Below are 26252 nucleotides of genomic sequence, written 5' to 3'. Positions count from 1 at the left end.
TAATATGAAAGTTCAGTGATTCCAGTGTGATTTGGATTTAAAGTTCTATAACACAACTATCTTTACAGAGGTAATTCATCAAGCATCTAGAATTTGATCACTATTTCTAAAAATATATGTATATCATCAATTACACATATGACAGGTTTATCTAAGATTATTCCTAGGAACTTCATAGGATAGAAATAATCATAAATTAAAAGTTCTTAATCTTGGTGTTGGAATGAAAACATCAGGGAAGTGTTAAGGTAGAAAGGCAAGGGCATGGTAACATTCTAAGAATAAAGAAAAAGGGGATAAAAAGAGGGTAAGAATTATTAAAGCTCAGATTATAAGCATCACATATAAGGTAAGGAAGGAACCAATGTCATAATCTACTAAATGATTTCAAATGTTCAAATAGTACTCTGCTTATTAGATTATGTTAGGAAATAAAACCAAATATCATTTCCACAAATATCTTTTCTCAGTCCACCTTTCCTCTCATTAGTTTTCCCTTATACCAACCTACTCATATCATGTATGTGTCAGTGGTAGGGGGGTCATATGTGTGTGTTTGGATTTCTATCTTGTGGGTGTTTAGCTGTGAACGTGTCTGTCTGCTCCCAACATCTCTTTGTAGGTGAGAAGTCACTTGCTAAGCAACTTTGTAAAAAGGCCTATTTTTGGAAAAAAAAATATTTTCAGGAGTTTGTAGTACTTTTTTTTAATGTATATATTCTCACTGATTAGATCACCTCCAAGAATCAAAGTTATGACCTACATACATGTATCTACCCACTAGAAAGAATTTATTCACTTAACAATCTTGCTTCCTTTGGTAAATGGAGAAAACACAGTTTCCCTTTGTTTTACAAGACTGTGTAACACCAAAATTTGAAATAAAAAAAATAAATATAGCAATAACATTAACGAAAATTTCAGTGAAGTCTTCTATTAAATAACATTATCTTCCAGAAGGATTAAAACAGTTTGAATTTCACCTGACTTTTCAGGGAAATATATACAGCAGAGAGAAAAAAGTGTATTTTAAAAAAATCTCCATGTACTTAGGTAATTGCTAAATCTAATGGCATTATTTTGGCCGAGAAGAATGATTCATAATCTGGGGGATAGGAATTCACATGTCTTTCTTTGCCTCTTCCATATGAAATTTCCTTATGAATCTAAAATTTTCAAAATAGCCCAAACTGTTTTCAACATTAAAGGAGAACCAGCAATACATTCAGAGCCCCCAAATTCGGGATAATGTGATTAAATTACATTTATGGAGGGAGAATTGGCTCACATAATCTGAGGTGTTGAAGTGAAAATTATCTAAAATGAAAGTAGCGATCTAAAAGTACTCCCACAGATCTTCATCTGATAGAGAGCACAGAAAAACAGAAAGATACTTGAGCACATTTCTCAAGTATGGAATATTAGTCCTGGGTAATAGAAGAAAACAATTTTTGCTAAAACAAACTGATGATATACAGCAGAAACTCTTGCTACCAGGTAGATACAAATCAAATAGTGATTTGACAATGGGTATCTGAACTTTATAGTCTTGTAGCTTGCTGAATGTAGATTTGAAAAAAAAAAGGCAGTCTCAAGTTGATTGACACTCGCTGCAGTAAATACATATGTTTTAGTCTAAACAGGGTAACTATTTAATGTCTTTAAAGCAGGCATTGCAAAAATGATTAACCCACCAATTAGGCAAACTATAAAATTCACAGGAGCAGAAAATAACAAGATCCATGCACGGAACTCCCATCTTACATAAGGCATTAACGTAGGTTTGCAAACAGCCCAGAAAATTTAGGATTTATGGGCTGAAAAGTGAAAAACACAAATAAGGATTTCTAAGCCCTAAGGGGTGGGGGGGAGGGGGTTGAACAGTTGGCAGAAATAAATTTTGCTGCCTAGAGAGAATTGTTCTTATTTACGGTTGGAATTAGAACTACTTAGAATTTCATAACAAAGATCTAGTACCTTCACATCCTCTCTCAATCTGTCCATTGCAGAAAAGAGCATCTGAGATCAGATCTGGAAGTCGTCCATTTAAATCAACTGAGGCCAGGCAGCCTTGAAAACCCTCCTTGGCATGGACGAGTTTCGGCAAAGATTTGTAGGTTTCTTTAGCCACTCCTCCTATATATAAGTCACCTGTGGGAAAAGCAAAGTTTTGGTCACAAAAGTAACTTGTCATTGTTTTAAACATACAGGAGGATAGGAAAAAAAAATAGTTTGGTTTATTCTTCATTGAATTAATAAAAAAGTCAATTATACTTAGATATTTTCCTAAAAGTATGCAACAATAGAAGCGCTTGAGTAACATACCAGCATTCAAAGATAGTTTTCCACAGAGAATTGAATGAGCTCAATACAGTATGGCCAAGTGGAAGGAATATGGGCCATCGGGTTGCATATTCTTGTACTAAAATCCAAGCCTGGTTATTTACCAAGCCTGGTTACTCTGCAACTTTTAATGTTTGTTTGTTTGTTTGTTTGTTTGTTTGTTTTAGTTTTTGTTTGTAGTTTCTCTGATCATTAGAAACCCCATTTCTAAAATAGAAATGATAAAAATCTGTCCTATAGGTTTTTATGAGAATTAACTGAGATAAAATATAGAAAGTGTCCACCAGAGTAAAAATATGAACTAGACACTAAGTCAACCTTCTGCTTAGAGAACTCTGGGTCTTTATGTTAATCAGAAGTTCAACAAATTCTCTTCAGTGTCTACAATTACCTCCTCCACTAGAATTGCCCATTATCGTACTTGCACCTATCACATTCACTAACTGACTCCCATTAAGAGTCTGCTTACATCCTTTTTCAGGTACGTTTTATTTTTTTAACGTTTATTTATTTTTGAGACAGAGAGAGACAGAGCATGAACAGGGGAGGGGCAGAGAGGGAGACACAGAATCTGAAATAGGCTCCAGGTTCTGAGCTGTCAGCACAGAGCCCGACATGGGGCTCAAACTCACGGACCGTGAGATCATGACCTGAGCCAAAGTCAAACGCTTAACCGACCGAGCCACCCAGGCGCCCCAGGTATTTCTTATTTAGGTGAAGTTATATCACTTTGAATTCTTTATGATGCTCTGGGAACCACTAACAATTTATCAATTTTTTTAAATTTTATTGAAGTTTCTAATGGAACACTTTGCTCTGCTAGTATCATGTTTCTAGGTTTGATATTTCCCTGTTTTATGGGCAAGAGAGATTACAATCCATGTTTGATTGCTTCATTTCCTATCAAAGATTATCTACCATATCTGTATGGCATTGAGTAGATGTAATTCACTGACTTTAATAAACACTTAGTCAATGTAGAAGACAAGGAGGGTGACCCCAAAATTCCATGAGATATATTCCTGTTTAAAAGTTCTACTAACATACTCTATTGAGCTATTTATTTTTCTGACTTTTCATTATCAGTTGGGTTTTCTCTCTCAGATTAACCAACCTTTCAGGCCACCTGATACCTTTTTCCCCAATGTAACACAAAACTCCTACATTCCTAATGTTTATCTGGGTCCCTCTGTGTTGTCTTCATGGGACTTGGAATAAAGGAGAACACGTGGATACTCATGCTGTTTGTTGAGTCATGAGTCCTTGTTCTCTGACCCAAAAGTCTTCTGTCTTCTGCCAGCATCCATGAAACAGTAATAAGTTAACCTATTAGATTGTAAGTAGGCTGAAATCAAACCACAGATATAAGAGTCCTGAATTGTACTGATGAGTGAATTGAGCTTGTTTAAAGTCATTTTGCCATAGAAACTGAGGACTTAGGTCCCTGATCTATTAACTAAAGCTCTAAGTATTATACTGGGATGCCACTGATCCTGCATGAGATGTACTGAAGGTACTGGATGTGTTAACTTCCCCTACATCTTGAACAAAATAAAACATCCATTGACTACTAACTATATTCTTAATATTAAAGGATAGTATGGGTTTCATCTGAGATGGGATGCTATTTTTGAAACGACTTATTTTTTTTCTCCATATTTCCTTTTTCTCCAGTCTTTGCTCTCACTTAAATTTAAAGCCATTGTGTTTTAGTTATCTCAGAGAAAGGAAAAGAATCAGAAACCAAAGATATCAAATTATCTTCCTGCATTTCTGCAAATTACCTTTTTGCATAAGTCAAGACTCTTAAAAGAATGAAATAGAATATATAGCCAACTACAAGAGAAGAATAAAGCTTTCCTACCTCTCATGTAAACACACAGGAGAGAAAACTAGAGAAGAAATGTGCACACAGTCAATGAATACCAAAAAGAGGACACAGTGCTCTAATTTGAGGGCTCAGCTCCAGTGGAGGTAAAAACTTCAGGTAAATTTACCGAATTATATTGATTTGTGTGTAGTTCCATAAGAGAACCGAGAAGTAAAAGTGGAATTTTTGGGAAAAACGTAACTGCATGGTAGATTTAGACATGCTAAGAACTTAGGCAGCCTCACAGAATTTACCATATTTCAACTGTGGTATGGGAGCGACACAATTCCCAGAGTTTCATAGAAGTAAACAGAAAAAGACTGACATTAATTGGTCATGCACACAAGAATGAAGATGCTGGCAATTCAGTGGACATCCGAGCTATAAGTATACAATACCCAAGACCAGCTCCTGTGTAATCTCTATCTCGCAAAAGATCAACAGTGGAAGTCCCCCACCCAAATAATTTAGAACTAATCTCAGGGAAGTAAGGGGGAAAATTGCCCGAGATTACATTTTCACTAACTCAAAGGATCAGAACTCAAACTGGAAACCAAGGTGAGTTATAGAAAAATAGAGAGTTACTTTTCATACACATCTGAAATTCTGAGGAGAGATTTAAACTGTTACATGTCAAATATCAATGCAAGGACATGCTCCCTATGTTCATTTGTTGAACTAAATTTGTTAGAACATTTCAGCTCTCCTCCAGGCCTTTTGAATGCAGTGTTTGAGAACAGAGGGAATAGTTTAGATGAAGATTTCTTAGCATTGCTGCAGGCCTTTTGGAAGTAGAATTTACACTGAAAGTTATGTATAAGACACTACATGTTTGCTAACCTACCTTCCTCTTTCTGATGGCACCCTCCTGGAAGGGACAGACTGTGTCTCTATTTGTTCTACATTCTCCCAAAGTGGCCTACAAGCACAGTGGACACTCGACACATATTGTCAGCCATCTGATGGACTGAGGTCATAGTGGAAAAGAATCAAGAAAGAAAGAATGCGAAGGCAACACATGGAGAGAGAGCTAATTCTAAAATGCACTTACTTCCTTTCCCCGCTTCCTGCCACCTTCCTATTTTTTTTTCTGTTGGCAAACATATGTGCCTGAACAACTTTTCAGAGATTACTGCAGAGAAGTAGAAATCTTCCCCTTGTGTTATTAAAGAGCAGAAAGTATCGATTCAAGCAGTGCAGGATATAAGCCTCAAACATATACTAAGGTGGATAAGTAGGGAATACATTCTCATTTTCATTACTGAAGCTGCACTTAGCACCACCACTTCATATTGTCTTTATAACCTCTTCATATAGTAGATAGTGGTCTAACATCCCCTGGTGGGTTGCCCTATGAAGAGAACAAAAGAAACCCTTAAGTGGCCTGAGCCCCATATAGCATTAACACTTCATCAAAGATGCAGCTTTTCCTTTTGATACTTGAGGTGATGGAAGTTAAAATGACCCATTAGCATTAATGGGATCTTGCAGGCAAATTCCTGTGCACGGGAAGGAGGATATGCTTTTTAATGACCCTGTGTGTGAACAAGAGCCAGGATGGACATCTAATAAGAGTCAGGTTCATACAGACTTGAAGCCAGCCTGTTACCCCTTCTTCAAGCTATGAAGGGTTGATTTTTATTCATATCCTTTAAGTAGGCCATGCATGCAACTGACAAGCCAATGATGGAATTGGGGCATTTTTAGCAGAAGATGCTGAGAACATGTATAAAGCCCAATAACCTCAAGCATTTAGAGAGTATTTTTTCTCCAAAAAAATCTCAAACTACATTCTGTTTCTGTCTCTGTCTCTGTCTCTCAAAGGTGTTATCTATGGAATGATGTAAGGTGATATCACAAATATCCATACTCTAGTAGTTGGGCAGTAATGAGTAGGGAATAGTGCACAGGCTTTTTACTTTATCTGGCTATAAACCTTGGCTCAGCCACTTACTGATTGTCTTAGTGAAGGCATATTAAGTTACATAACTTCCTTAAGAGTCAGATTCTTCATATGTGAAGTGGGTTAATAATGCCTATCCTGCAAGACTGTGAGGATTACAGAGAAAGTATGCAAGCACTGGGTACAGCATGCACTCAGCGCACGACAACTACTGGTGTGACTGTTGGTATGCCTGGCAACGACACATCTATGGTGTATCTCATTCTATGTTGATTGTAGTAAGAGATACAGAATGAGAAGTCTAGGCTGTCTCCTTGTTTCTAGTATAACTAGAATGACAAGGTGTCAAATTCACGTCTTACTTTACTAGATTTGCAGTCATGTGTGTACTTGGAGTGTGCCTTGCACTGTGCTATAAGAAGCTCCAGAGGCTCCTTTGACATATTCGGTTACAAACCCAGCAGCACTGAACCTGGTTACAGAAAGAGGACAATTACTTGATAAATATCTTCTTTTTTTTTTTTAATTTTTTTTTTCAACGTTTATTTATTTTTGGGACAGAGAGAGACAGAGCATGAACGGGGGAGGGGCAGAGAGAGAGGGAGACACAGAATCGGAAACAGGCTCCAGGCTCTGAGCCATCAGCCCAGAGCCTGACGCGGGGCTCGAACTCACGGACCGCGAGATCGTGACCTGGCTGAAGTCGGACGCTTAACCGACTGCGCCACCCAGGCGCCCCCGATAAATATCTTCTAATTTGATATAAACAGATTAAGAAATAGAAGAATTCTGTGATGTCCCAGGGCCAGGTCAAAAGAGTCAAGCTAAATGTGCCTTATACAATCAGAAAAATAAAAGGCTTTTATGGACTTGGATTGTAAGGTGGAGCATCATGGAAGAGTTTAGACCCAAAGAAAGGATAGGCTACATTACTCTGTAATAACATAAATGTTGTGCCAGGCATGGGGAACAGCACAGATAAACCATGAAGACAAATTAAATACAGCAGTCAAGAAAGCATACAAGAGTTGGCTGGAAGGCAGTAGTTTCTAAAGGGGCCATGATAAATAATGTTGACTAAGTAAAGTCAAAGTCTTCTTTTTTTTTTTTTTTAATTTTTTTTTTCAACGTTTATTTATTTTTGGGACAGAGAGAGACAGAGCATGAACGGGCGAGGGGCAGAGAGAGAGAGGGAGACACAGAATCGGAAACAGGCTCCAGGCTCTGAGCCATCAGCTCAGAGCCCGACGCGGGGCTCGAACTCATGGACCGTGAGATCGTGACCTGGTTGAAGTCGGACGCTTAACCGACTGCGCCACCCAGGCGCCCCAAGTCAAAGTCTTCTGAGTAACACAATAGAATTTATGACTACTGGTTTCCAAAAAGAAAAAAAAAAAGACAATGAGAAATCCAAAAATGTAAGTCATGCAGGCTAGGGGACACAACAGAATTTGAAGCAGTGATAATTTGGACAAAAGAAAGGGAATTACATTTAACACTAAACAGGAGGAATCTGAGTAGGAGTGGTCCATAGCGATATGATTATAGGAGCTGGGGTCTTAGGGAAGAGTTGCTGAGTCTGGAAGGTGCAGCTTGGGAGCCATCAACCAAAAAAGCAGGTAAATGAAGTGGTATAAGACTTTTTCTCTTCTTTTAAAACACGGAGCATACGGCAATTAGAGCAAGGACTCCAAGCTCTGCCTTACAGCAGCAGAATGCAAGTGTCAAGGTATAATTAGTTCTTTGACTCAGCTTTCCTGTTTATTCATATGTATTTCTTTTGTGCTTCTTAAACATTTTACTTTCATTTTAATTAAAATAAGCACAATAAGAACAAGTGCTTTATAGATTTGGATGGCTAAAACTCTAGGCAAACTTAAGAAGGCTCTCACAATTTCTTATAATTGGCATTTGGCAGGCAAAAAAAAAAAAAAAAAAAAAAGGCTGAATATCCACTGCCTTTCTTTCCTACTGGCTGGACTGGAGAAAGTATAATTCTGGAGGCTTTGCTCTGGATAGGACCTTGGACAGCAAACTGGAACACAAGACTAACTTTGTTCTGAATTCTTGTGACTAGCTGGCAGAAAAAGTGCCATGAGACTGGGCTAGTTTCTGAGAGTTATTCTGCAGGAAAAGTACCTTCTGTTATCCCAGGGAACAACTGAACTCTGCCCCCAAATTTGTATCATTATCTTTAATTTTAATCTTTTGTTGTACATCCACAAATGAACCTCCTCAGGTCAGATCTTGACCATATACCTTAATGCAGACAAATTAAATCTAGACCTCTTTGTATATATTAGGTGTGCCCTCTTAGAAGAAAAATCATCTTCAATACCTTGGGAAAAAACATTCATTTATTTACTTTATTTTATTTTTTTCTGGGGAGAAAGCTGAAGTCACAATTTCCTCTGACTGCTTAAATAAATTATGTTAAATTACTGAAAGCAGAAGCACAGAAGCTAACACATTTAAACTCAAGAGTAGACAAATGGAAACCTTTATAACAAACCACACATAGGATTAAACAATAAACACTGTCCAAGACCACATCTAAGATCAGAGCACACTCAGTGTTCAATATTGAAGTCAAAGTTGGCAATTCAAGTGGATGTTTTGCTCTGAGATACAAGATCTGTGTCTTCCATAGGTCTCTTAAAAATGTCAGGTTAATTTTAGAAACTCTTTGCTGAGGAGATGCTCACTGGTCACCAGTTTGATTTATTAGTTATCCATTAACTTCTCTACACCTTAGTCTTTCTTGGTATATATGAGGCTAAGTGCTAAAACCATCTGGTTTTAGTTCTGTAGTAAATACCTATCAACTCTTATCTTGAGGCTTATTCCGGCATTCTAAGTTCAGCCTAAAACCAAGCCATCATCTTTCCCCTGCACTGGGAAACTACTTCTAGACTTTTCTGTTTCATAGCAATCCCATTTCTCATCTCTCTGATACCCAAATTGAAATTTCAAAATCATCTTTTAACTCTAGTCTCTATCTCACAACTTACATTTAAATTATTGACAAGAACTCATGACTCAGCTGTATCAATACTTCTGACATCTGCCAATTTCCTTTTCTGTAATTTCCTTTTCCAGTTCTTGTCTATCTTTCCCCTTGTACACCTTTCATGAAAGAGCCTGTTATCTGGTGTACCTGCATCCATCCTTCCTCTTCATCAACACCAGATCAGTCTCCCTACTGTGTTCGGTCTCTTCAATACCTCCCTCCACTTCTAAATAAAGCCAGAGGCTTAGCAGTATTCAAGTGTCCATGGCATTGTGAACCTCTTTTCTGACAATTATCATATTTATTTCCCAGTTCTTTGTGTGAATATCTTACCTATTACTTTATAAATTCCTTAAAAAATGATCATGAGCTTTATTTACATTCTCATATTCACTTAGTAGTCACTCAAAAATTATTTGTTGACTCATTGGATGAATAGATGGATTGGTGGGTTTGTATTCACTAAGTAATCACTTGAAGAATAAAGACATAGTGAAGGTTTTATGAGAGTATAACAGCCATATTTGTCCTTTGTTTCCTCTACTTGAGAAATAATAAAGTCAACTGTGGGGAATTTTTCTTCTACTGACTCCTTTCTTGAACGCAGAAGTGAAGCCATCCAACTCATTAAGAGAAGCCAATGCAGTGGCATTTGTTTTCTCCATTCTAATAGAGTAATCCACGACCAATTTTAAGTGACATATATTGAATTTATTTGTAGAGAGAGGCAGACAAAGATAGAAGTAGAGAAACAGCTTAGGGTATCAATGTGTGGCTATGAGAACCCCCTCGTGAGTCTTTTGAAGCTAGAGTAAGTGCAAAAAGCTTTGTGGGGCATTAAACTCTAGCCCACCCTGGCACTCTGCCTTATTCTGTCTCTGGCCATTCTGTTATTCTCTGTGTTGCTTTGTAAAAACATATAGCCTCCATAGGAGCACTTCACGCTGTGGACACTTTACACTATTTCTCCAGACTCTTCCTCTCTGTCACCGAGTTCTCAGCCCAGAAAGGCATGTGTCTACTGTTTGTGGGTTATCACTCAAGAACTCTAGGATTAGTTTTTCTGGTTTGTTGCTATAATCTCAGCTACTTGCCAGCCAAAGGTATTCCTGATCCTACAGCAGCCTCCCACATCCAACAGTATACTGCTTTTGCTAAGAAGATTTTCAGTTTCACAAAAATCACTGAGACAACTGAACTTAAATGTGCAGAGCCCTGTCCAGGTGAGAGAGAGCCTCCTCAAAGCTTTGAGTCCTTGGTAATCAGTGTCAAGCATTGCCATGGTCACAACCAGAAAAGACAGCGTTCATTTTATAATATAACAATGGGGATTGATGTTGGTGTAGCATCCTAAACTTTACTGAGCATTTGTGCATATATAATTTCATTCGATATTTGTTGAGCTACAAAAGGAATAACGGTTATTTTGGAGACATGCCCCAAATGAAGATGCTATGGTTCAAGGCCATAATGCCAGAAAATGGCAGGGTCGAATCCCAAGCATAGGTCCCCTGAAACCCTGACAATTTCCACTTTATCTGTACTGGTTTACACACTGTACACTCCAAGCGGCAAGTAGCCAATTTGGATAGCTCCATTACTACAAAATACAAGAAGTTTTATAGTATGTTTGCCAGTGAAGAAAAGTAATGGTAATAAATGTTGGTCTGAGTCAATGCAAACGAACATAAATTCCCAGGACATTGGGAGACTCAACTGTATACTAACTGAGTAATCTTATGAAGAAAAAACCAATTTGCTTCCACAGACATAAATATTAGGTATCAAAATTCTGACGAGGGGGTAGAATTCTTATGCCTCCACAATTTGGTTTTTAGATATGGCAGCTATTTTTCAATTGCCTCCTACGAAGAGATGAGTAGGACACTTGCATTCATCGATGGCCCAACCTAATACTTGTATATGAACAGGTTGGAGACTCTGATAAAGTTAACATTCAGACCTTAATGTTTTCCTGTGGTGAGCCTGGAGTGTTCATATTGACATTATGTTCATAAATAGGACAGATAATGCTTTTGACATTCTGAAGTTCCTGCCTCTATCTGATGTTTTCAAAATAAACTTGTCCAAAACATGAAAAAAAAATTTAAAGTATGATTATAAAACTTACAACACGAAGGCAGATTCTGTTTGTGTGTTTGGCCAACAGACTGTGAGGGAAAGCTGGTGGGCATGTTAAATGGGAAATAATAAAATGAAATTGCTACGGAGGTGTGTATAGTAATCCATCTTCTTTTAAACCCACACTATGCTAGTGACACCATGGCAGATGGGGTACGAGTTCAGGCATATAAATTCATGCCAAGCTAACTTCGTCTCCTGGCTTCGTAAATTTGTCTGTAGGTGAAAACAGAGTTCAGATAGTATCATTCTTTATCCTCTTTCTCCTCTGATTGACAGCCAGTGTAGATACCTTAGACATCCTTTAGCATCAGACAATTCTGTCACCATTTTGTGTTTCATTTTTCACTAACGTGTGATGCTCTCTAGGACTGCACACGGCTTGCAGAGGTTCTCCATCTCAAAAATACTGTTACACTTTAAACATGCACAGAGCCTCAGTTTGGGTGCTTTGCTATCCCCTATTCCAATTGATCCTCCTACCAGTTCTTCACAATAGGTAGGAAGTTATTATTAACCCCACCTGCAGGTAAGCAAAGCACCCTTCTGAAAAGGGAAGTTAAGCGCCCAAAGGCAATACAACCAGTACAAGGAGAATTACACTGGCATTAAACCCTCCAGCTCCCAGGCTACCTCTTCTCCCACTATGCTACACTGCCTCCTATTTTTTGCTGAAAACCTTCTCAGTGACAGGAATAGAATAGGTGGAGGAGTTTAGAAATGACTGTTCCTGAAATTAAGAGACTTATAACTAAGGGACCAGTAAGAGGACCTATATAAATCTGTTATCTTTCCTAAGATGTTGAGTAGTTCTATATAACAATTTGGCTTCCTTTATTTTTTTTTCTTCAAAATAGCTTTCCTTAACTCAAAGAAATTTTCTTTTCTTATTTCAAAATAAAAGAACATTTATTTTGGGTGGGGAAGATCGAGTGCTATACAGGGTAAGTACAGAAAAACAGCTCTTTCCTATAATAATGGCCTGTTTAATGCAGGTAAAAAAAAAAATGGCACCTGTTCTCAAGTAAGAGATACAGAATAAAGAGGGTAAAGCCACCAGTGGTTTTTGGATATCTTGGAAGGAGAAAATGATTCAAAGTGCACAAAAAGCTTTATGGACATTGCCAAAAGTCTTCTATAATACATGAGCTTCATAAGGTCAGATGAAACTCATTTTTTCGTTAAGTACTTGAACATTTCTATAATTTTTTTTCAAAGGAGGAGTTCCTTCTGTGCCTGAAAGATGGAACATTCTCAATCAAGCCATCAAATCCCATTGGGATATTAGAATTCCCTAGGGCATGTCTCCAAATAATTTTTTCCCAATATTTAAATTCTTCTTAAGGAGAAATGCAAATATTTGAACAGAAATGACCAAAAAGGGGAACAAGGAGGTGTGGGCAACCTTTCCTAAAGGCTTAGACATTGGAGGGCTTTAATAATAGAATGGAATGCTGGGGCACCTGGGTGGTTCAGTCAGTTAACATCTGACTTGGATTCAGGTCATGATCTTGTGGTTTGTGGGTTCAAGCTGCATGTTGGGCTCTGTGCTGACAGCTCAGAGCAAGGAGCCTGCTTCAGATTCTGTGTCTCCCTGTCTTTCTGCTCCTCCCCTCTGCTCTCTCTCTCTCTCTCTCTCTCAAAATAAACATTAATTTTTTTTTAAAGTAGTATCTTTCACTCCAGACATTCAGAAGAAATTCCTTTTAATGTGCTGGCAAATATACATAGTAGTATTTCAATCCTTCTATAGATCTGGGTTCAAATTCTATTTCTAGGCCACTCACATAGCCTTTCTGATCTCCATTTTCTCATCTGTAATATGGAAACACTAACATCTCACTCATCTAACTGCAAAGATTAAGAGGCCACACTTATGAAAATGAGTATCAAAATTCAAGTCCTAGCTGAAGTGCCAACACAATACATATGATAATGTGAGGGGGAGGAGATGGGGGGGAAAAGTTACAAACAGAGAGGGAAGGAGGCAAACCCTAAGAGATTCTTAAATAGAGAGAACAAACTAAGCGTTGAAGGGGGGTGGGGGAGAGGGGAAAGCGGGTGATGGGCATTGAGGAGGGCACTTGTTGGGATGAACACTGGGTGTTGTATGGAAACCAATCTACAATAAATTATATTTAAAAAAAGATAATGTGAGCCTGAGACAGATGGCCAGATGCAAAATTTACAAAGGAATGATAAAATACTGATTCTCAGTCCTTGAATCCCTCAGTTATACCAAGGACAAAATAATAATAATAATAATAATAATAATAATAATAATAATAATGAAGGAGAAGAAGTAGCAGTCAGAATTTGGAAAGAAAGACGTCTGAGATTGTGCTGTGTAGTAAGCACTAGTGGCCCCCAAAGGGGGACTATATTCTAGCCCCAAGCTAGACAGAAGGCTTTCAGTTCTCCTGAAGAATCTGCTTTGAGTTTCCCACAATTGAGGTGATACAGGACTGGTACCTGCAATATTAAGAAAGCTCTGAACAGCCTGTGGTGGCAGGGTAGAAATGAGAGCAGTGGGAATGGGCTGTACTTCCAGGGCTGAGGAGTAAAGGAAGCATGAAAACTCCTCATGCGTGGTTGTGGGCCCCATGTGTAATGAGAGCAAGCCAGGCAGGGCTGCCTGGAGACAGAATGGACCCCGGGAGTAAGAGCTTGTGTGGAATGAACAGAAGGCATGACCGCTCCACAGGGTTAAGGCCAGGAGGGTCTGGAAGAGGGGCCCTGGATGAACCCAGGAAAGCAGTGCTAACGGAGTGAATAAGACATGTGCACCAGGCCAGTTCAGACTTCAGCTGATGTCCCTAGTCAACAAGCTGTGAGAAGATAACAGTGGGAAGGGACAGAGCTGAACATGCCCCCTGTCCTGCCTGTGACTGGCCAAAGCAGGTGGCAGCCCCTATTTTCAGTTTTGATTAATAACTTAGATTGGCCACTTTTAAAAACTTTGAGTTAAAATTATGTTTTATAGTGTAAAATGATTATAGAATTGTCTTAACAGTGAGCCCAAACATTTCTTCTAAGCCCGTATATACACAATACAAGACATTTTGAAGAGATGGCTTGAGGTAAAAGATAATATGTAGCTTGATTGTATTTGAACATGATGCTTATTAAATTTAATGATTTCACATTTAAGCCCTTAACAAAGTGTCTGACACATAGGTACTCAATAAATGACATTATTTATTAAGTTACTAATTATGATGATGATGACACTAATGAAGGCAGTTTATTATGATGCATCTCTGAACAGAGAACAAAGACACATGCCAGGCCAGTAGACAGTGTCTCTTGCAACAACACTCAGTTTTGCATATAACTCTGTTGTTGTCCATGATTCAAACTCGTGTCTGAGCAAAAGTACAGATAATCGTATCCCAGACCATCAAGTTTCTCAAAAATAGATGGAACCATGCGTGTCAAATTTATAAATGCCAAAGATCTACTGTATTAGAAATAACAGTACATTAGTACACGACCTTAAAGTGCTCGGAGAAGTCTTTTTATAGTCCTGAAGCTTCCAAGGGGAACCAGTGGCAGGAAATCAAAGCAGTGTGCTTGATGGAGGGGGGTGGCAGGTCGGGGCAGGGGAGGGAGGGGAGCCTCATGGAGCCTGTCTAAGAATGCTAATAAGCAAACTATAAGAAAGCTGGAAAAAGTGGCCTAAATATTGCCAACACCTGTCACATCCAGGTGGGCCTTACGAGTCCCCTCCTTGCAAACCCTTGAGCTTCAAAGAACATTTTGGCTGATCTTGAGCACTATAATAAGAATTGAGATCTCATAAGTGGAGTATTTATAATAGTGCATGGCATATGATAAGCTCTCAGAAACAGGTTAAAATAATTATTATAGCTATTTAATATCACTATAATTATTATTTAGGCGAGATGTTTAATCTCTCCAAACCTTACCTTAGTTTCATCATCTGTTACATGGAGCCAAGTACAGCAACCTCACCAGTTTGTCATGAAAAGTAAAGAGATAATCTACTAAGATAAATCTCTTAGCTAATGCTTAGCAAAGAGTACAAGATGATTGAGAGAATAGTGAGGTACCTTGCCTAAGGACACACATAAAATAAATAGTAGGGATGCTATTTCACCTAAGTCGGTCTGACCCCAAAGCCTGGGTCCTTAATTACAAAGCTATATTGCTTCTTGTTTATCCTCAAGAAAAACCACAATAATTAATTGTGAAGGTCAAGAAAGGGCCCCTTTTAAGAGCAGAAACAGAAAACCACATTACTGTGGCATTAACAAGAAAGGCTGACTGACCTAATGCAGTTCCAAAGTAATAATGGAAGTACCTTCCTGTGTGTGAAAATACTGGGCCAACAGCAGCATGATGCCATTAAAAAATGTGCTTTCCTACAAGAGTAAAGATGGCAGAATTGGCTCTGAATCATCTTTACAGTAGTGGGGGATAACTTTGTACTAAGCCCACCTAACTTTCCAGTCTATTCCAATTTTGAACCATGGCTCAAGAGAAACTGTTCAGGATCAAGGGGAGAAACTAGCTTTCCTTTGGGTCACAGAAAAAGATGGCTGGATCTGCATTATTACTAAACCCTAACTAAATAGAACAACCACTGAAAATAACAGTGATATTTACTTTTGAGATCTATAATGAACACATGTAATATTACTTACAAGCCAGCCATGGCCTCTCTGTCCTTTATAGATCTAGAGGAGCCTGATTTAAATCTTTCCAATTCCACAGAGGATAAAAATCTAGCATTCTCATTCCCTTGTGTTTCCCCAAGATCTAGTGAGCCTGTGACTTCTGCTTCTGCCTTTTGTATCCCATGTGCTGTTCTGACCCCAGATCAACATAGTCTCTCTCCACCCACAGAATAATTTTGTGCACCCAAGCACTTATAAATTTAGTCATCTGAACATTTTGGTGCCATGCAATGCCCTGTTATCTACCATCTTGATGGCTGTAGCCCCCACCCCTAACCCCTGCTCCAGAGCAAGGCAGACACACCAACTTGATTTTTGCATAGCAGATTACAGATCACCTTTAAAAACTATAGGGTGACCTACACCCACAGGGTGACCCTGCCTCCTACTCTCCCCCCATTCTGGTCATAGGAAGCACATATGTTCCAATCAACCTTACTCTCTAAGAATTTGGCGCTATGGCTCCTAAACTCAAGTGAGTCTCTCATCAGTATTTGAACACCAAAGGTGAAAATCCAGGTCTGGGGAGTCCCTTTTCCAATGCCTATGAAAACATGGAAAGCCAGTGCACTGAGAGGGAGAATAACAACGCCAACGCCTTGTTGGAAAGTTACGAGAAGACATCTCACAGCCTCTGTGGAGACCATGAGAGTGAAGATGCTGGCTTGGTGCTGACAGGTTTCCCAAATGGGGCTCTCATGAAGTCTAGCTTTAAACTTCCTCTTTCTTGTCCTTGGGTTCCTTGAATGATACACTTTGACTAACTTTCCTTTTTTTCACTGAATTAGTGAATGGATTTATGTTGTGTTTTTTTTTTTTTTTTTAATTTACCTCCAAAGACCTTTGTTGAAGTCTCCCTTCAGAAAAAAAAAAAAAAGAAAAAGAAAAAAGAAAAAGAAAGAAAGAAAGAAAGAAAGAAAGAAAGAAAGAAAGAAAAAAGAAAAGAGGTTGGCTTACGAAAACTCTAAAGACTCAAGTACTTCATCAGTGACAAAGATGTTGCCAAGCTTATTCAACTTTTAAGAAGACATCTCAGCTTCATCCCTGGCCTGGGATATACTGGAGATATACTGGATAATACTGGAGAGAGACAAGTATTGAAGGCCTAGCTACAATGAGGCTGGGGTCTTGTGAGCATTATCTGATCCCTAAGAACCCACCGCACCACCTATAGGCACTTTCTCCTCTACAGCATAAATGTCACCAGCTGTAGAGCTTGTCTAATTGCTGTCCTGTTGGGACATGATAAACTGGCACCTTGTCCAAAAGGCATTTTTGAACTGGATTCAGATTTCCAGGAGCCCATGCTTTGCCATGGGAGGACTGAGGAAGGCTATTTCTCCTGGAAAATGACCTCCTCACAGTTATTCCAAGCACACAAGCCAAGGCCTGTGGCTTTTAGAGCTCAGTCAGTGTCAGGGGTGAGCAAAACCAGCATCAGGACTTCAAGCACCTATATCACCTGCCCCAAAGCAAGGTTGGAAGGGTTAGGGTGTTTAAGGTTGCACCAGAAATAAAAAGCAAATAGGTGATCCCTACACCACCAGTCTCCATCTTGTGTGATGGCCAACCACATGAAGAGTGTTTTCCAATAAGTCCAAAGAAGTTATCAGATTTCTTTTCAGCATGTTGCTCGAGGCTTTCGCTTGCAGTCAACTGAGTTGCTATGAACAATAAAACTCATCTTCCCTGGCCTGTTGTAAAAAGTGTTAAACTGGGAATTAGAAGACCAGATCTAGAAACACTAATTATCTGTATGGCGGTGCTGGCACTTCTCCCCTGAGCACACTTCTCTCATCTGTAAAAGAAACGAGTCAGACCAGATTGTCTCCAAGATTACTTTGAGCTCTAAGTTCCTATGATCCTAATGGTGAGAAGATAAACTTCAGATAATAGATGTAGAGGGAAGAGAAAAACCTAAACAGAAAATCTATGCCCAATGTAGATGAGGTACCAAAACAGGTACAATGGGTTGAGGAATACAAAAGAAAGAAGACAGGGAATTGTTGACAGGGAATACAGAACTTTAATTCTGTTCACTTATGGAAGCTGGCCCAAGGATTCTAAGGAAGAAGATGGAGGGACTTCCACACTCAAGGTCAGACAGCAGGTCCAAGACAGCTGGGCATGGAGGGGGGGAGACGTCCCACTGTAAGTGGGGGTGAGACTGAAACAATGACAAAGGCCTTGCAGGAAAGAGATCAGATTGAGACTGATTTTTGCCATGCCTGATTTCTGCCAAGCCTGATTTCAGGGGAGAGGTCAGGAGACAATCACTTCACATGTCTAATGGTCTTTTCATTCTCCTGCGGGAAATGGAGTAATAGAAATGTCAAGTCTTACTTTTACATACTCGGAGACTGACTATCTCTGTTCTGTACTGTGATGATTGCCTTCAAAGTGGTCTCTTTCCCCCAGCTGGAGCCCATCCTCTGCCTCCAAGCCAAAGGAATGACTGTAAAATGCACCATGAACTACGCTCTCCTGCTTAAAACCCCTAAATTCCCTGCTCCTCAACTCTGGCATGACACTCGGGCCCTTCTGAATAAGCAAATCACCTACCTTCCTCCTAAGAAGCTCGGAGAGCCTTCCAGCCCATGACTTCTTCCCAGGGATCATCTTTGAAATTCAGGTTTTATGCCAATGCAAATCTAGCTCTGTGTTTACAGCTACTTGGCCTGAAGAAGGGAGCCTGACCAAAACAGCAAAAGTCAATGAACTTGTTTTCTAGAAAGGTCACTCACTGTATGAGATCCCATCTTTTGGAATTTGAAAGTGAGATGAAGAGAGAGGGATAGACAAGGTGGTAATGCACACAGGAACAAAAGCAATAGGTTGAAGCCATGAGGCCGAAGTCAAGAATAGGAGAAGCCAGGGAGCAGAGACAGAAAATATCTAAGTGGGAGTAGACCCAGTAGAGAAAGGATCGGTGGGAGAGCATGGAATTGGGGAGCGGTGGATATTCGTCCAGGAGGGTTGCTCTTGAGATTCCAGTATGATTATCAGAACAAAGTTCTTATTCTCTATGCTGCCTCATTGTTCAGCAGTTGAAAGGATTTCTTGCCTCTCTTCCTAATGGATCCTTAAAATAATCTCCCATTAACTAAAGTAATGTGACTAAATCTCTGCTCCTTTTAAATAAATTAAAAAGAGAGAGAGAGTTCTAATAAAGACAGCTTAACCAACAGGACAACAGGAGCTTGCCTCCAGTTTCAGCGCTATCTCCTACTTTAAGGCTAAGCTCAAAGTTGGACTCTTCTCTAAAAGTTTCTTTTCAAGTACATTATCAGGGCAAGGCAAGCCAGCAATCAGATGCCATATGGGCTGAACATACAAAGCCCGGGTATGTTTAAATATGATCAGGACTTGGGAATAAAATTGGATCACTAAAGAACGGAAGTGATGATATGTCAAATGGCAACATTAAAGGGTAGAGAAGGGGGGGCATGTGTTATATTCAGGATTGCAGAGGGTAGGTAGCTGAGTGAGAGAGACTGGTGTGTGATCAAGATGAAAAGAACAAGAATACTATTCATCTTCAATCTTTGCTTAGAGAATGAATATATTTGAAAGGAAAGCCCTGGTTGGGTTGTCTGTGATTATGGAAACTTTTAGTGGCTTGGTAGCAGAATAAACAATAGCAGGTGGCTGTGTTCAAAGTAAGATTTAAAGAAGAATATCAAGAAGGTTAAAAAATAATGGTCAAAAGGAGGGAAGAGACAAGACTGGAAGACAGAGGGAAAGCTTGCTCAAAGCCCTGGGGTGGAAGGAAGGGGGGGGGGGGCCCAAGGAATCAGAGTGTGAGTGGAAGAACAAAGGGCTGACTCTGCCTGGGCTGACCTAGATGGGGTCTATAGGTGAATTATTCACTTGTAAGTAGTTTGCTAAGTGGCCACCTGAGGGCACTGTATTCACTCCACCTTGAATTTTTTTTTCCCCTATCAAGTAAATTATCCTCAATTTGCTCAAGAGTAAATTTAATGCCTTATAGAAGGGTACCCATGGAAGATGGGGGCCAAAGACAGTCCTTCCTCCCTATCTTTGTTCTTGAACTAGATTAATGAATGAACAAGGCTGACCTTAATTCAAATACCCAGGTTAACCATAAGGATGATATAAAATAAATCATTTAAATCTATTTAGTGTTTAGTAGAAAGTCAATAAATATTAGCTCCTTCCCATATACATACATACGCAAACATACAAATTTGCCGAAGAGAGAACATACAGAGGAATTACACAAACCGTTTATCTCTCTAAAGGGGGCAGGACTCAGAAGTCCCACAACGAACGTGCAGCTGTGCTAGGAAATCAATGCAGAGAGCAAATTTATGCCGCTCTTTTCATTGCATGTTGCAGCTTGTACATAATAGCCAGAGGGAATAGAATACAAACAGCTGGGAAATAAAGATGAAAGCAAAACTGTATCAGCAGGGAGAGACACAGAACCCCCTGAGAACTCAGCAGTGTCACGAAAGATAATTTGAACAAGGTCACCTGCACGGAATTCCTCTTCCCAGAAAAAGATCCTTAGACTCCCGCCCATTGCTGACCATCTCCATCTGAGTCAAGGTGGGGAATGGGATAAAGAGTCCCTAGCTTGCAAATTTATACATTAAATTTCTGTCTATATAAATCAGAGTTGTGGATAAAAGCATCATTATTATCAGTGCCCAAAATATTATTACTAGATGGTTGAAAACAAAGAATTTGTGCTTCCTCACGCAAGAGGACTCTTGAGGTTTTCCCCCAACCTCAGTCCCATAAGGCAGGTTTTGCGGCCTGATGCTGCCCTCTAGTGTCTTTTTATGGTATGGTAACGCGAGAAATAAAAACTTCCAAGAACCCTGAAGCAATCAACACCTCTTTGACCCAGGCCTGATAAAGCAAAACAAAACAAAAGTAAAAATCCTAAAGTAAAAACAAAACCAGGATTTGTACTAAACTCAAAAATGAGTTAAATTTTGCTTCAACGTAGACACTGCATTCTTTGAGGGTTCTGAAAAAATGGTATCAAGATTAGTGAGTGCTCTTCAAAAACAAAGACACTTGCCATTTCCTACACTTTACTGTCGAATGGTTACTGCTTCAGTCTGTCTGAGGCATGATCCAGAAACTTGCATTTCGTGAACCCTGTCACATGGTTCTAATGTGGAGCTGGTTGAACTCACTTTGAGAAGAACTAAAGATTATGGCAGTGACTTTAAGCGGAGTATAGAATAAATATGATAATTTTCTTACAATTCTGTAAGGGCAAAATATACATGAAATAAAAATCATCAACCAAAATAGGTCACCCTTCATTTTTCCTGTATTTAGAATGCCTGAATTCGACATGACTAGCATGCTAAGAAAAACAATGCTGTTCAATTCAGAGTGAAGAGTTCATGTGGATGGTCTCCTAATCAATCAGCCCACCTCCAATTCCAGTGGGCATCCAGGTGGAGAAGAGAAAATGCCTAGTTGTTTTACTCATTCTTCAACAATACCTTCCTCTAAAGCTCTTCCTGGTGCCACCAGATTAGTTTTAATGGCCTGATATGGCTGTAGGCATCCTGTTCTTCTCTGTCCTGTAAATGCCCCACGTCAAACTTCCCTATGGAACAGAAAGCTTTCCATTATAGGAACACTTTCTTCCTCTTCAAAACTGCCCTCTCCCTTCTTTGCACAGAGGAAATGTTCTGTCAATATTTCTCATCTGACCAATGCCTCTCACTACGCATACCAAAAGGTGGTAATGACAGAAGCTAGGAAATGTGTCATTACATGACCAAGCTCTCTTCTTAAGCCCCTTCTAGTCAGTGGCACACATGGCAAGAGAGCTTCCTTGGGGTTATCGTTGCCATTGGATCACACATTCAATTTACAAGCCCACAGCTTTGGCCTTTAATTTTTATGCTTTAATTTCCGGGACTTGCTTTCACTTTTTGGCATAGTCTGATAAATGTGTAAACACATAGGAACTTCACAAAGTAAAGGGGTGTAGTCATTGGTATAGAATCTCTATTCACCTGGGGAATTCACTTCAAATTTAAATAATGGGGTATTTTAAAGGCAAATGCACTCAATCAGAATTCAATACTTAGTATCTTAATGTAATATAAAATGCTATTTTCAATTCATAGTTTTATTTTTTGTATTGTGGCTAAAGCCTTTCTTACATTCAGAATCATGAAACATTCAATGTTTTAATAAAAATAGGTCCTGATGGTTAGTTAGATTTGTAAAGGTCCCCTCCAACACCAGAAAGAATCCTATACCACAGCCTTCTATTACCCTCACTTCCATTTTTAATGAGCATTAAACAAATATTTACCTCAGGAAACTGTCCTAATTGTCCAATAAGATAAAGCACATTGCCTTGCACTACTTCTCTATACCCCAAATGTTTATGTAGGTCTGTGCATGTCATATACTTCAATCAGCCATAAACTGCTTCTTTTCCAGCCACTTTAGCATCCCACACAGTTTCTAGCGACAGCCATTTATGCTAACTGAGGTCTCCCTCTCCACAAACAGGACACCATTTTGGTTTAGCTTTGGTGGCTGGCATGGCCAGCACATTGAATGTCACAATGTCTTCCTTTCCCTTGACAATTACCACCTGAACCCACTGTGTAAAACAGGAGTACTCATTAAATAGGAAAATATGGAAAACTCATTCCATTCACTTTAGTCAGAGAGAAGAAAGATAAAGAGCTTTAGCCTGTTAAACAGCATTTCCTTTGAATCTCATTTTCCTTTCTGAGCTAAGCTATTAGATGTGTGGACACAAACAGGATCACTTTGAAGTTAACAAGAGGCCCACTCTGAAAGAAGGAAGACAGCCATTATCACACATTTTATGTGTTGGATAAATATATTCCTGGGATTGTAAATATATTCTGCAATTATAGGACATGAAATACTTTTCTTTCTTCTTTCGCCCTATTTGGAAAGACCATTTTTTTCTAGAAAGGGTTCTGTTGGATTTTCTCTTTCCAGTTCTCTAACTTCCCCGTGTATTTACCTTGTGAGTCAAAGGAAAAGAACCCATCAATATAAATGAACAGCTCTTGTCAAGCAAAAATGTGACCACAATGATCCCTCCAGGGCTTTGGGATGCATCAGGGTAGAGGGGCAATGCAGGGGGCTTGTGTCAGAAATGGGGCAGGGTGGCTGTTGTTTCATCCCTGGGCAAGCCATTCAAAGCTCAGATTTCCTACATTCATAATAAAATGCTAATAATACCTCGTCCAGTGCTTGTTGCAGTATTAACAAGATGGCATGTATGGATATATTCTTAGTGAATAACAAAGGCCCACTCAAATAGAAACTTCTGTTATTTTTTTCTGTTACTGACATGTTTTCTAAGCATTTGTCTTGCTCACTTGAGAAAGCGAGTATCGATAGGGAAGGACAAAGTCTGTTAAACTTTTTTAGCAGCTGGTGAAAGAAACATTCCTATTAGTGTGTGCCTGTGTGTGTATGTGTGTATGTGTGTGCATACGGGTAGGGCGGGGCAAATTCACTGTTGGAGACACAAGGGTGTAAGCCAGGCTCAGACTCCTGTTGGTCAGAGGGTGTGTAAGTCTAGGAACTCTCACCAATGAAAGAAAACTAGTAAGTTCTAGAAGAAACTCCTTAGGAATCTAGTTACTTGACCCTAAATCCATTAAAAACTGTAGGGACTAAAGAAACTTGCAAACAACCTACTTGTCTTTATAATATCAAGACTAAGAACATGTTTTCTCTTTAAATTTTAATCATGCATGCATTCTTAGAGATTGCATTTTTTGAGCTATTAAATATACATATGTTTCTGCCACATTAAAGGGGAGCACAAGCTTGTATGTTGTATTATTAATTATGTGTTGGACATAAAACTCTGATCACTCTTGGCAAACAGTAGATACACACACTCCAAAACAAAGGATTCGTCCTGTGAGTGGAGGCCATGTGGGTTCGTGCCTGTTACTCCGACGCAGTGTGAACTTACTTTTAAGGTCCAAGTTCCTGGCTCCCGCAGTGATTTGTGTTGTGATTTTCGTGTCAATTTTGACAGTGTGGAGATTGCTGGTGTCCCTTGATATCATCACATTGTGCCACTGATTGTCATTGAGAGGTTTATTTGAGCTCCCTTTGATAAGGTTAGCACCATTTCCCAAATCAAACACATAATGTAAGTACCTGGGAAAAAAGCGAAGGTGAGGAAATGTCATCACTTTTTGAATTTTTGATGGAGTCAAACTGGATATTACAAATGGAGATCTTTTTTTTTAATGTGGTTCCATTCTTGTTAGAAATCTGAGTGAGCTGTACATAGGCTCAGCTAACAAGAAGGTAAGAAATACTACTGTTTTAGAAGGAGGATTATTCATTGTCTGCATGAAAATAGTGAAAATTATTTTCAAAATCATGGTCTACATCTCACTTTATGACATTGGAAGGTCAATACCTTTCACTACTCATTCTCTATTTCCACCTACACCCCATCTTTTGCCAGTTTTTGTACCTGCTTTTCCTTCATCTTAAATGCCTGTTTTTTAGATGGGAAATGTGCACTCACCCTTCAAGACTCAGCTCCGATATCCACCCCCTCCCTCATACATTTTCTTGATTTCCTAAAAGACTGTCCTGACCTTAGCAAGTGATCATCTGAGGCAACTTTTCATAATGCTTCTCTGCGATGTTTATGTGTTCACCTATATTCCGTAGGGTTGCATGTTACATGTGTGGCTCCAGTTTGGTAGAATCTTAGATGTGCACAGAAGTGGTGTATATAGATAGATAGATAGATAGATAGATACACATATGTGTGTGTGTGTGTGTGTGTGTGTGTGTGTGTGTGTATATATATATATATATATATATATATATATATATAATTAGTGCCGGGTATACTCTTCTGCCCATTGTAGATATGCTATAATGTTCACTGACTGAATGAATGAATACTCAAATCAGTTAAAACACATCATGTTTTCCTCACCATTTCAAGGAAATTTCACAAAAATCTTTCCTTCTAAATTCTTCAAGGAATTCTGATATAGAATGAAATTTGAGTTAAATGGATTTTATGAAATTGAAGTTATCTGATTACTTATTTTAGGTGTTTAATTAGCACAAATTTTTATACATTTGTAGAAATGCTTTTGTAGAATTACAGTGTGCATAGTAAGGAAACCCACATTTGAAGCATAAGATTCATGGAATGCCTATCATAATTAGAACTCAATGTTATTTGTACCTCATGTATGAAAGTGTAGGTATAGAAGACTTACTGATTTCCTATTAACTTTACAAGATATCCAAGAAGTGATTTGAACAAATATATTTAAGCCATTCTTCCACAGTCTTGCCCGCTACCTTAGAAACGAACACATCTGTTTAATGTATATTTTTGGTTATCAAGGTCAATTTTGCAAATTTTTATTTATTTGTCATTGAGCTCACATATACTCACCCTTTAACTAATTCGACCACAATAAAGTCATTTCCATCCCCACTATTATATAGTATTAGTCCATCTAGGGATGTTGTCTTGAACTGGAAAAAAAGATGCATAGAAGTGTAGGCTTGCAATGTAGCTAAGGCAACATAACTTGATTTGGTCTTGAAGGTGACAGGGTCTGCTATGATGTTCCTGAAGCCAAATCTGGCATTGAGCTCACAGTAATCTATGTCACCATTTTTACACAAGTCAATGTATGCCATTCCATTAAATGTCAGGCTTTGCAGGTGTCCAATGAAGTTGGAGGGGACAGAAGACAGATACCGACGTTCCGTGATGATGCCAGTCTCTATGTTATGAAACTCCAGCCTCGTGTGATCGCCTGCCATTTGACCTGAAAGGTCAATAATAATAATGTATTATTATTTTTCTGTATCTAAAAGAAACTCCCAACTTTAGACTTCCATGGCGATATCACATTTTAAAATACAAGGATCCAAATACCTTTTGACATTCAGTTACATATGGTAAAAACATAGCAATGATATTAAAGGGTAAGGCTGGATACTTAATAAAACTTTCTTAGGTCAGGTTTTAATCTTTGTCCAAATCGTAGCCTTAACAAAAATCACCTTAATTAGGCAAAATTACAGAATTTTTTTTAAAGTAGAGGAAAGAAATAAAGGAAGCAAGAAATAAAGAAAGAACGGGAAAGAGGGAAGGAGAGAGAAAGGAAAAGAAAAAGGAAGGAAGGACTGAAGAAAGGAAGGGAGGGAGGAAAAAGGGAAGAAAGAAAAAAGGAAGAAGGAAGGAAGGAAGGAAGGAAGGAAGGAAGGAAGGAAGGAAGGAAG

General features: G+C 38.9%; 1 protein-coding gene across 28 annotated transcripts in view; it reads right to left on the bottom strand.

The window, feature by feature from the left end:
• NRXN1 (neurexin 1) overlaps positions 1-26252 on the bottom strand; it is a 1154099-nt gene that overhangs the window by 569838 nt on the left and 558009 nt on the right. For all 28 annotated transcript variants that reach the window (XM_040453759.1, XM_040453755.1, XM_040453757.1 and 25 more), the window contains 3 exons: positions 25414-25795; positions 23947-24137; positions 1978-2151 (listed from right to left, as the gene is read on the bottom strand). In XM_040453759.1, coding sequence (XP_040309693.1) covers positions 1978-2151; positions 23947-24137; positions 25414-25795 — 747 coding nt within the window. The remainder of the gene's footprint in view (positions 1-1977; positions 2152-23946; positions 24138-25413; positions 25796-26252) is intronic.

This window comes from Herpailurus yagouaroundi, unplaced genomic scaffold (genome assembly GCF_014898765.1).
Source record: "Herpailurus yagouaroundi ecotype Mexico unplaced genomic scaffold, PumYag 210, whole genome shotgun sequence".
NCBI classification, from domain to species: Eukaryota; Metazoa; Chordata; class Mammalia; order Carnivora; family Felidae; genus Herpailurus; species Herpailurus yagouaroundi.
Note: the sequence above shows the minus strand (reverse complement) of the source record. Positions and strands in the feature narration are given on the sequence as shown.